Consider the following 12,953-nt stretch of genomic DNA (forward strand, 5'->3'; position numbering starts at 1 on the left):
CCCAGATACACCGAGAGAGGGCTCCGAGAGAAAACTATTAAGTGAAAATTAACCCCTGTGTTTGTTGACGTTGGCGTGGCCTCCTCATCTGCGTGCCTGCCCGCTCGCAGATCTCACTCCTGCATGTGTTACAAATCACAACAATAACTGCAAGATCAAACATTGTCTTCAAAGTGTTGGACACACTGTGGTCGACGAATGGGAATACATTATTCTTGCAGGAAATCAGGACAGTGTGACTGGATTTTATTTGGGGTTTTTTTTGTTGTTGTTGTTGTTTTTTACTCCAATATGCACTGAAAATGAAAATGTGTTGTCCCACTTATGTTCTAGGATGAATTAAGTAACTTAGGTGTTTTTGTCTTGAAATATTGCTTCATTCTGAGTTCAGAAGGACAAAATTAAAAAAAATAGAGCAATGTGACATTTTCTCTATGGTCTAAATATGATTAGCGCCTCTCTCACCTCACATTATGCTCCCTTGTCTCACGAACTTCACACCAAATATAAGTTTTTAATGTCCTAACTGACTTCCTAGTGTTTCTCACTTATAACTGTTAACTGCTTGATCTAAAGGAAAAGAAAAGCAGATTGCTGCTCGTCTGTCAGCTATTAACTTTTTACATAATATTATCAGTCTCTCGTCTGATCTGAACATGTGTTTTATCAAATAAATAGTCATATTTTACTTATTTCTTTTCATCATGAAATGGTTTTGGGGAAAAGGCAAATATTGACCCAGAACATCCTATATTTCTTGCTTAAGCTTTCTGATCAAGTCTCATGAATTTGTAAAAAGACATTTTAATGAGTCAAAGTGATAAATATAATAATCCCTCCAGGAACCCACACAGAACATCAGGATTAAAAATAAAGAAGCTGTATGGTGTGGTGTGGTCATTAAACCCTCAGCTTTGTCTGACAGGCTGATGAAACTAATATTTCAGATTTGCCTGGTCTGTAATTAGTTTTGACAGAATTAAGATTTTTCATTAATATGTAGGATGTAAAACTGATTTGAGATATGTTAAGACACTTAATAACTTTTCACAAATTAAAAAAGTGACTCTTAACTTTTTTTTTGATCACCTCATAAATAAACATGAATGAGTTTGACCTTGAGGCTTAAAATGTGACTGTATTTCGGCTGATTTTGTAGTCTGTCCTTTGTTGTAGCTGCTCAATGTTTATTATTAAAATTAATTAATTAGATTCACATGTTTTTCACCACTGATCAAGACTGACTTGTTTATAACTTGTAGGTAAAATGTGTGGGAGTACTTTGTGTGGATTCAAACTGTAATACATGTTTTATGATGACTGATGTGTTTAAAAGGCACTGACTTGGGGAATTTTTGCACCACTGAGGTGGCATAGTATATGATATTTTATTGGTTTTGGGTTTTTTTTTATTATTATTACAGGAGAAACCTTGTTGGAGAGAGACAATACACCCCCCAAAATCTGCTTTTTTAAATGTATTTATTTATTTATTTATTTTGGGGGGGGTTAACCTATGTATTGCTATGCCTTTAAACATGTGGCTGATTGTGTGTATCAGCAGTATCAAGCTAATTATAGTTCTGGGCCCACAATCAAGTTGTTTAGCCCTTTACTATAGTAAAGTAAGTAAGTACAATATATTCAGAAATACATTATCTTTTCAATAAACCTGAATTTTCAAACCAATTTTTCAAAGAGGAAAGAGTGCAATTTCAACAGCATGCCACTTTTATAATGTCTCCCAGTGTGAAAAATATCCACAAGTTGCATATTCCATGTGCTCAATCCTTTACAGAGCACTTACTGAATTATGTTTAAAGTCTGTGAAGATTTTAACCCCGAGGTATTGTTGAAAGGTTTTTCTACAATTCAAGACTGTAACTTTACTATAAAGGTAAAAAGGTTATACAATTAAATCTCATGCAAAGTGGCATATAGAGAACTGAAATCACACACGTTTCACAAATTGCAGTTGATACAGTCTCTTAATGAGCCTGTACATTATTCAGTAATACAGCATTGAGCTTGATAATAAAATGTGTCATTTAGTTGTTGTTTTTTTCAAGAGTGAACTGAATTTACTGGAAATATAAGCTGGTAAATGGAGCCAACACTTTGGTGTTTATGATATTTTGAGAAAATATCAACTTATAGCAATAGTTACAATAACTTTTTCTTCCTGTTTTCTAGTATCGGCCTTCAGTTTACCATTATTAGTGAAAGTGAACCACAATTTAACAGATAAGTTCATTGACCCAATAAAAAAGGCTGGACCATTGCTGAGGTCTTGGTGTAATTCTCACATTATTTAGTTATTATATTCAATACAAAATAATTATTTTCCAAAATTAATTCAAATTTCACAACAGATCTTGTTTCAGTGAACCTTATAGCATCTTCCAACTCGATTATTGTCAGTTGGCTGAATTAAATCCTGTAGTAGGACCCTTGTGGCCTGTGGGCCATATGTTTGGCAACTCTAATCTGTGTAATTAGTTTTTAATTGTGTTAAGTTTACATTTTATAGTCTGCTGAATAATACTTCCTCTTGGCCCCCTTGTGTTTTCTGATATTCCAGATTTCTGTCTTAAGCGTGTCAATGTAACGTTCATTCTTTCCATCTTCTGTACCTCTTTATCAAACTCAGGGTCAAAGGGCATTGAGGCTGAAGGGTATTCACCAGGGGTCACCAGTCCATCACAGGACAAACACAGAAAGACTGTGAGAACATATTAGACTGCTGAGAACATCCAGACTCCACAGAGAAAAGGCCATTCAGCCAGGACTTCAACCAGGGATGTTTACCTAATGGAAAGTTATACATAGACGGATGTTTCTGACCCGTCGGAGGACATGGAAACTCGTCAAATTCCTGGAACGGGACTCGAACCCGTGACCTTCTGTCTATAGCCACTTCAGTGAAAGTTGGTGACACCAGCCGCTGAGACGGGGAGGAGAGGGAGAGCTGGGGGTGGAGGAGGTTTTAATAGCTTTGTGAAATTATGCAGATAATTAATTTGTTTCTATTAAATAAAAATAACACGTATTGAAGAACTCAATTAGCCTTAATTACGGCTGCCTCTGAATTGCGTGAGAAATAAAGGGTTTGGACGTTTGGAGGACTCCTGCTCCTGCTCCTGCTCCTCCTGCTCCTCCTGCTCCTCCGGCTCCTTCTCCTGCTCCTGCTCCTGCTCCTGCTCCTGCTCCTGCTCCTGCTCCTGCTCCTGCTCCTGCTCCTGCTCCTTCTCCTTCCCCTTCTCCTCCTCGCGTCCCCTCTCACCTCCAGGCTCTCCTCTTCCTCGGTGGAGGTGAGGCAGCCATTGGACTCCTTCCTCCGTGCGCCCCTCCCTGCGGCCTCCTCTTGAGAATTGGAAATGGGGGGATGGAGACAGGGAGTGTGGAAGGTGCTAAATTAGCTGGCTGATCCGCGCTCATTGCCGCATACACATCCCCCTATTACCGCGCCCCGGCGCCGCTTAATATTCCGGGCATGGCGGGCGCGTCTAGATAGCAGATTTATCAAATGGGAAAATGAATGTATGATGATCAGTTAAATTGAAAATCAGCGCCCGGGTGACAGGCCGCGCTGACACCTCGGTAATTAGAAAGAAAAATGATGGCGTCCGAATGCATAATAGAGCAAAAACAATTTACGCTATCCCCCCACGCCGTAATGATTGCGCGTTCAAATTGAAAATTTCTCCCGGTTGAAATTGAATTCATAAAGTGTGATGCATGAGCTGCACGGACACAGCAGGAGGGCCTGCCCGGTCCGGCCCGCCTGATCGATTGGTCGTTTGTGTCTGTGCCGCCAGAGCACAACTCTCTCCATCCATTCATCCCTCACCCTCTGATTCAGCTCTATATATACTTAGTTGTGGAGGATAAACATACACTGTCAAAAATGTGGCCTGCAATCTGATACATGTGCAAAATGTGCACTAGAACACTTTTATGTGCACATCTGTAAACATTACGCTGGAAGAATATAACCCGTTAACTCGATTTTCTTTCTCATGTTTTTACTTTTTGCCTGATTTTCATTGTAAATGCAATAATAAAACTATGTGATCATGGCCAATTTTCTCTTTTGGCCCCAAGCTGCCCTCCTTTGCCTGGTTTCCACTGCGCAACATGGGCTGCTGAGGTACGTTGCGGGTTTTTGTGTGTGTTTCCACTGACAAAAGCTGTGGAAAGTACCAAAAGTACTGTATCCAACTGTTACCACTGGTCATAACCCCCTCCGTTGAGGCACCGAGCCTCGGTACGTGTCCCATAAGGAGGAGCTACAACGTAGCCATCTGCTGATAGGTCTGTGGCGACCGTCACTCTCGACAAGCCCGCCATATTTGAATAGCTCATCAGTCGTATAAACCCTCCCGTTTGTTGTTCGCGTTCGCCGCTTTGCACACACTTCTTGTTTTTGTCAACTCTGAAAAGAAAGAACAGCATACGCATCCTTCGTTGTGTTTCTGCATTTACTGTCACGTAATGATGCCACATACCGCGGCCGTTATGCGGTTGTTCACAACACCGCCTACATTTTTAATTGCGCTCTACGGTAGAAACAGTGAACAGATTTGGGTCTGGGTATGTGCTTTACCATACCGTGCCATGCTGTACCGTACTGTGCAGTAGAAACGAGGCTCTATGGATCGATTCCTGATCCAATAAAGCCACATCTCGCGATTTAGTTAGTTTTTTAACAGCTACTAAAGAGCGTATGCCTTTGAACAGGAATTCTAGGATCTTTCTGATTTGTTTTCACTGTAAAAATAATAAATTCGACACTATGTGTCACCATGATCAATTTGTGTTTTGCTTACTTTTGGCTGGCCAAAGAAGTTTCACTCAGTGAAATCCTCCTAGAAATTCTCTGGATCTACCCCTGTGATAAATTAAACCATTCAACCATTTTTAAAACGATCAAAGTAGTTTTACAACTTCCTGTATTTTAAGGATAATCTATTCCACCGATCCATCGTCAGGGACTCCACTTATCTTCTCTCTTGAAGAAACACTGAGATAAATGTTACACTATTTCGTGAGCAGTGCTGCAGTAGTGCTATCTTCATTTTGTTTAATCTCATTTTGGGACACACTTTTGGTTGTCCTGAATCCACTGTTACAGCATTATACTGTGATTTTATTTTGCTTTAAAATGACTCAGGGTAGTTATGGGGGAGCCAAATGAAGGGTGTCAAACATGAGGTCCGTGGGTCAAATCCGACCCACAAGAAGCTTCAATCCGGACGCCAGAAATACAAAACACGACAGTTGTCAGAGACATTATTTTGGACATTTCACTGTATTTTGCTCCATACAGTATCATTAAAATTGGATTTATATTGAGATATCCATCATTTTAGGTAGTAATTGTTTGGTTTTGTGAAAATATAGACATTTTCATCACATATATGCTGCGTCAGAACCAAGAAAAACACAACTTTGTATTCTTAAGCACTATTTCAGACTACGATAAAATATCGTCATGCTAAAATAATAGCGTTCCTGTATTGCATCACTTTTGGGTACCCCTCCACCCCCAAAGTTTATAACTTAGTCCTCCTGTTAAATATTCTATAGATCCGTCCCTGCACCAACAGAGCTATATTGCCTCAGAGTCACCACAAGCTGTTTTCTTACTGTAAAATGGTTCCTATTATTATTTTCAAAAGCGAAGAAAACTTGTAACAGCAAGTATGAGATAGATTAATACCTAATAAATAAAAAAGAATACACCTTTCTGTCCCAACTCTTAACTTCAGGACTCCAGCAACATTATAAAATGTACTTAAAAGTATTTTTCAACAACAACAAAAAAAAAAGAAACAAAACAAATACATCCAAACAAAATCAGCTAGAACATTAAAAAGATGCAGGAAATCCTTCTCCTGAGCTCATTTACTTTATCTGCTACATTTCCACTTTTAAATAGCAGTTTGGGGTGATTATTTCCAAGTTAATTAAAGCTGCAGACGTAGGAAGCCCTTTGTTGATTACCTTTAATAACGTCATGTAGACAGATTGCAGGCAGAGAGGTAAACGGTTCTGTTACATGCTGTCTCTTTATTTGCAAGTTAGAGGATCAGATGCTCTCTGGACGCCCGTTTCACACGTTTCCTGCTATTTTTCAGTTTATCCCCTTAATTATTTTAGGGGGAGAAAAGTGCCCAATTTTAAAAGACTCATTTCAGGATCGTTATGTCTCACAGCACACACAGCCACGCCATAAAGGCCTCGCTTAAGGGAGATCAAACCTATACTTTCTAATTAATCGCACTCTTGAAACTAACCGATTATAATAAAGCGCCAAAAAAAAGAGAGAGAGAGAGAAAGAAAGACGGAATAAAAAAGTGTGAATTTCACGCGGCACACGCGGAATGAGCGATTTAATGTGATTGTTTCGGTCGAAGGGGACGTTTCCCGAGGCCTTATGGGAAAATAATGTCCTTATGAATTAAATAATAGGGTTATTACTTTCATTGATTTTAGCTGTCTGGGAATTTAGTGTTGAGCTTCGGTCTTAACCCATCCTCCTCCTCTCCTCCTCCTCTTGTCTAATTATTTTCCTGTAAGCCCCCCGCTTCCTACAGCGCAAATAGCAGAGTCACTGAGCGAAAATTATGTAAATATTATTAAAGGGACTCAGGCACGGAAATTCATTTTGGGTCGGCGCAGGAAAGTAAAGCTCTGTCCCTCGGATCCCCCTCAATTTATTTGCAAATAAAGGCGCGGTGACCGGGAGGGATCAGGGATATTTAGCCGGGCTGTCAACACGGCTCCTCGGTGCAGCCGCTCGCCAGAATTAATGGTTTTTAATAATTGGGAATTTCACTTTCCGGGGAATTGGTGGCGTTTACACTTCATAAGCTAAACACACTGTTTTCTATCAAGGGTGGGCGCACCTGCTGAGGAACGTCTCCAAAAAAAAACTTACAGAATTCACTTTTCTTTTCCTATTCTTCAAAAAAAAAAAAAAAAAAAAAAAAAACAGATGCAAGACGACACATGACTCTTGTTCCTGGTCTATATCTTTATCCTCCCCTCCACCCTCCCTCCTCCACCCCCTCCCTGAGGGACTGGCGGTCCTATTAGAACAAATGACGGGGAGGGTGGAGGTGGGGGGGGTGGAGGTGGGGGGGGGCAGGCGCTTTTTGTGGGAAGGCGCAGGCGGGCGGGCGCGCGCCTGTCCTATTATGTGCGACACATGATCAATAGGGCGATAACGCAGCAACATCAATATAAGCGACAGAACAATGAGGGATATCATTGAACATCTATCTTAATATAGCCGACTACAAGGGCCGTCTGACAACCACGGCAGCTCATGAAAATTCCGCCCCACGAATCTCCCACCATCTCCTCCTCCTCAATAGGCTGGTGCGCGCGCGCGCACGCACGCACACATTGACGCTGCAGCTGGCGCGGCTATTATTTTCCCATTTCAATTTGACACCCCTGCCTTTCATGCTAATTCTATTATTGTAGGAAGTTTATGTGATTCCATATCACTAGAAATCGGTAATGTCTAATAACCCTTTGGGCTGAAAGGAAAGGGAGGCAAGGAGGAAAAAAAAAAAAAAAACTGCCTGGAGACCCGCGGCAGCCAGTGGGAAAATAATTACTTTCATATCAAAACTCAGCAGGAGGCGCAGGGTCCTATAGCCCGCGGCCACTAACCTCATTCCAGCTCGGCCTTTCAAATGAATAAATTTGTTAAAGCAATAAATACAAACAGCCAGACGGACTTGAGCCCCAGCTCCAGCTCACTACACAAGAGGGGAAAAAGGGAGGATTTATCTGCTGTAACATGACAAAACTCCAGCCAGCCTCGATCCAAGGTTCTGACACCCCCCCCCCCCCCCCCCCCAACTCCACCACCACCACCTCAAAAGGCCCTGCAAAAGACAGTGATTCAATTTAAACAATAACTTTATTTATCAAAATGTTTACATATAAATATCATTTTTCTCGTTTGTTTTTACAATATCTGAGGATTTCTGTTGTGTAAGATGTTTATTGTTTCTTAGTTTTTCTTACAAGTTGGTCGCCAAAAGAAACCAAACAGAAAGAGAGAGGAAAAAAAACCAAAAACCTGCTTCTAGAAGGTGTGTGGGTCTAAAGCCTGAACGAGAGCCTGGCCATCTGGATCGATCACACCTTGTGAATAAAAAATAGACGAGAGTTAAGTCTCCTGATTCCTGATATGTTTTCGCGTGTCTCGGCAGAGCTTTGGGAATGTTTGACGAGTCTGAGCGGTGCTCCTGGTCCTCTGTTTATGTTTGCTCCTTGAAAGTGTTAGTCCATATCGACATCCTCTCCATCTGTTCCGGGTGTTTCTTGACAGTCTGTGTTTGCCTTGAGACACTCGGAGAGGTCTGGAGACGACGACGATGACGGCGGCGACGACGACGACGACGCTCGCTCCTCTCCCGCAGCGACTTTGTCGGCAGACCGGAGGCCGTTGATCTCTGCCTCCGTTTGAACTTTCGGACTCCTCTCCTCGCCGGCGCCGGACCGCGTCGGGCTCCGCCCGGCCGGCGCTGCCTGAGCCGGGGGAGAGACGGGGAGTCTCCCCTCGCCTTCGGCGCCGCTGTCCTCCGCGAGGCCTCCGTCCACTCTGCTGCTCAGGTGATTGTGGTGATGCTGTGCGTTATGCTCTGTACGATCCGCGTTCACGGGCTTAAAGTTGGAGAGGTCGGAGGGCGCCGGGCTGCCCTCGCCCGGCACGCACCTCGGCCCCAGGCCGAGCCTGCTAATGGCGTCCGGACACGGCGTGGCCTTCAGTGCTGTTTGGGGCACCAGAAAGCCCAAAGGCTGATGGGTAATTGGGTAAAGCAGGAAGTGGCCTTTCCCCACCAGTGTCCTCTGGGCGGGCAGTGAGGGGAAGTCCAGCTGAGCTTTGCGTCGAGGCATGGTGTCGGAGAGGAGGCTCTCCACACTGAAAGGGTTTCTCTTCTGCAGGGCGGAGGAGCGCGGGCCTCCAGGGCTGGAGCTGTGCGTGCTGCCCGGAGAGACCTGCTCCGGCTCGCCCGCCCCGCTTCTTTGGTTTTGCTGGGTTTGCAGTTGGCTGTAGTCGTGTCGTGTTTGGTCACAGCTGGATTCGGTGTGGTGTCCCCCCGCGCCCTTGCTCGCCGGCAGCTCGATGTGAATAGTCCCGCTGACGCTGGAGGGCTGCTGCTCGCTGTCGGTGAACTGGGACACCCCGCTGTCGCTCTCCGAACCCCCCGGCGTGTGGAAGCTGTCGCCCGCCAGGAGCTTGTTCTGCGACTTGAGCAGCTTCCGCTCCTGTTTCCGCTTCTTCTTCTCGGCCCGCTCGTGCTCCCTCCGTGCGATCTCCTCGGGGTCCATGGGCTCGCCGCTGCACGTGGTTGGGTGGGAGTTGTGAGCGGGCCGGCCCGGCCCTTTCTTTGTGTTCTCCTTCTTTCGCCATTTGGCACGTCGGTTCTGGAACCAGACCTGTGCACACCAAGACACATATTAACACGCAAGTCACACACAAAGGAAACACATCTTATCTCTTCCTGTCTTAAAAGGCAGAATGCCCATAGATTTGCTCGGACTTGTTAAGGAGATGAGTCATCTAATTGACAGAAGGACAATTATTTTCATGGCTAATCAATCATCGGTGTGACTTGAGTGACATTTTTTTTATTTATTTTTTAAGGATTTGGATGCTCATGCCTGTTTAACAGTCTTTACTCCTCTTCCTTTGGAAAAAAAAAAGTTTTATGATCTGGGCTTCTGTTGGACACAAAACACAAGACAAGATTTTGACTTTTGATGTGCATTTGTATGAGTGGGATTATTTTACCAACTCGATTATTAAAACAATGGCTCACTTGTTTGACAACAAAGGTAATTTTTGTACAAATAGTCAGAATAATGTTGATATATATTTTATAGTTGCGCATCTTTTTTTTATCATTTATTTGAGACTTGGTTGTATAGACTGAATAGACAAGTCATTGAATAACAATGCCCCTCACAGTGTCTTGCGTTTCTATTTGACAGTGTCTTGAATAGACTCTGTAAGGAGATAACATGTGTGATGCCTGGGATGATTTCCTTCACTGCTGGCCTGAAAATCAATACAATAATTTACTAATCTGAGCAACATGAGGCAAAATGTCACACAGCAGACCTCACATCTGCCTTGAAAAATGGATGAATCAGTGTCAAAGTGCTTATCAGATGGTGCACAGACAAAAAAAAAAAACCAACAACAAAAAAACAGATTTCCAACAAATCCACACAAGTTCCTCCAAGCCCTGAAACAAGTGCACCCCTGCTCTCTTGCCTCTGCTTGCAGCATCTTAAAACATCTACATTAGGTTAATAGGTCACAGCGGTGAAGCAGCAGACTCGCAGATGTGCGGATGTTAATTACCAGTGAGGCTACGTAATGGCCACCTCCGACAATTACATTTAATTGCATCGCAGCTTAAATCAGCCACCTCCCGGTCTGCAGCGTTATTCTGCCACTCGGCTCGTGTGGAGCTGCGTTCCGCGGCTCTCCTCCCCTCCAGCAACGGGCCAACAACACCAGCTTCCCCCGCCTGAGAGCTCGCGACGCCCGGCCTCTGGGCGCGCTCTGAGCCGCGTGTTGGGCGCTGATAACGCGGGAGTTTCAGTGCGCAGGAGGGAAGATCCGCAATAAGTTGCATAATAAAGACGCGAGACCAACATCAAGCGCGACAATGGCGCTTCTTATGAATTGTTAATGTCGGTTCTATCTTTCCCCCGCAAACCTGGTGATAAAGGAGCGCTAAGCAGCTTGAGGGAACAATAATCTGAGGTTTAGGAACCAAATCCCCAAACAACACCGGAGCTTCTGTCCCGCATCATAGACACATGCAGATACCATGTTAGAAAGCAGGAAAATCCAGTGTTATAGAACACAGAATATCATAAATAAACCTTCAGGATGCACTAGTTTGATGCAGCTTATCCAGCACCTAACATCTGTAGTAGTAGTAGTAGAAGTATTACTAGTAATAATAATAATAATAATAATAATAATAATGATAATAATAATAATAATGATTGTATTCATCATCATAATATTTGTCATGATAATATTTGTAGTAATAATAGTAATAATTATTATTATTATTTTATTTCTTTAAAAGCTCACAAAATATAAAACAAAAACTGGAATATGTGCATAAATGTGCCAATATTAATTGCGACCAATTATTGACACATTATTGTTATGTTTTTCAGGTGATTATGATTTATGTGATCACAATTATCTGACTTTTTAATTAATCTTGCGTTAGCCTTGACCTATATTTTCACGGCTAAATAATAATAATAATAATATGATTCTAAAATAATTGTAGTTTTTTTTCTCGTTTGAGTTATATTAAAACTACAATTCACACAATCAAAATTATACCTGAAAATAATAATTAAAAAATGACAAAAGCCGACAATAATAGAAATTAACTTCTTAAACGGGAGCATATTTTATTTAAGTTTTTTTTATCTTTCAGTCTGCAGTAAATAGCCTTGTTTTTATGAAGCCATAAATCAATCGGTGGCCCACATGCATAATTCAAAAGGCTCTTTATCGATGCTTTGATAACTGTGAGGCAGGCCTTACACAACCACCACAAAACTACATTTTAGGATGATTGTGTTGTTGGGGGGGGGGGGGGGGGGGGGGGGGGGACTAGAGCAGACAATAAATGTGTGAGATTGAGCTGGTTGTTTAAGTGATGTTTCTGGAGGAGTGTGGTCTGTACCTGCACTCTGGACTCCACCAGGTCCAGCCTGAGCGCCAGCGCCTCCCGCATGAACACATCCGGATAGTGACTCTCGTTGAAAGCCTTCTCCAGCTCCTCCAGCTGCCAGCCCGTGAAGTTTGTCCGCGTGCGTCTCCGTTTACAACCGGGACTGTCTTTATCCGGGTCCCCCGAATCTGAAGTGTGTGTGTGTGTGTGTGTGTGTGTGTGTGTGTGTGTGTGTGTGTGTGTGTGTGTGTGTGTGTGTGTGTGTGTGTGTGTGTGTGTGTGTGTGTGTGTGTGTGTGTGTGTGTGTGTGTGTGTGTGTGTGTGTTTATGTGCGTGAAGAGGGAGAGAGAAAGATGTTCATACTACAAGGCTTAACTGGTTTTTAGTCTGAAACTGTTTTCCACATATAAGAACGTAGTTTTAACATTTCCTGAAAGCTAACTAAAAAATAATAATAAATGAAACTAAAAATAAAGTTACTTTTAATTATACCCCTATTTCCCTTTATAATGTATTTACATTTTTTTGATTTTTCTTAAATAAAAAAAAAAAAACTATTTTCTAAAGTTTAAAAACATTAAATATTAAAAAGAAAATTTTAACAAACCAAACTTATTCGCACAATAAACTGTGTATTATTATTACTACCATTTAATAAATCGCAGTGTATAGTGTGTGGCGGAGCAGACACCCGGGCCTACCTGAGAGTTTGAACTGCGGGCTGTCAGAAGACAGCAGCCCGCCGGAGCTGATCACCGAGGCCGAGCACGAGCCGTTAAGTAATCCGTCTATCGAGAAGGGCACGGCGGCCGCGGACTGCAGCTGGTGTCCGCTCGCCAGCTCGTAGACGTGCTGGTGGTGGTGATGGTGGTGGTGGTGCGGAGCCAGCGCGTACGGGAAGCCCACCAGCCCGCCCAGGGAGCCTCCGAACTGGGCGTGAGGATGCTCGAGGACCCGGCTGTCCATGCTCGCCCGGGCTGCGGCGGGGCCGAAGTGAAGACGCAGAGGGAGGCAGTGTGGCTGAACATGCAGTCAGAAAACACCGAAAAGTCAGGAGGAGAGGATGAGGAGGAGGAAGAGGAGGTGCGGAGATGAGAGAAGGGGAGACCCAGGCGGCCACCGTACAGGTCTGAGGTGCGGCGGCGGGCACCGGGAGGATATGGAGGTATTTCACGTGAACGGTCCAACCTGCTCTGGCTCTCCGCGAGC

The 12,953-nt window shown here is 43.4% G+C and overlaps 1 protein-coding gene across 1 annotated transcript; it reads right to left on the bottom strand.

Moving 5' to 3' along the window:
• Positions 1–8,304: 8,304 nt before the first annotated feature.
• On the bottom strand, positions 8,305–12,710 carry LOC308144553 (homeobox protein unc-4 homolog; the record flags this gene model as incomplete). Its single annotated transcript, XM_080515688.1, has 3 exons — positions 8,305–9,465; positions 11,757–11,932; positions 12,446–12,710. The coding sequence occupies 3 exons, from the start codon at positions 12,708–12,710 to the stop codon at positions 8,305–8,307; spliced, it is 1,602 nt and encodes a 533-aa protein (XP_080371814.1).
• Between the last annotated feature and the right edge of the window lie 243 nt (positions 12,711–12,953).

This window comes from Blennius ocellaris, assembly GCF_963422515.1.
Source record: "Blennius ocellaris genome assembly, chromosome: 3".
In the NCBI taxonomy this organism is placed as follows: domain Eukaryota; kingdom Metazoa; phylum Chordata; class Actinopteri; order Blenniiformes; family Blenniidae; genus Blennius; species Blennius ocellaris.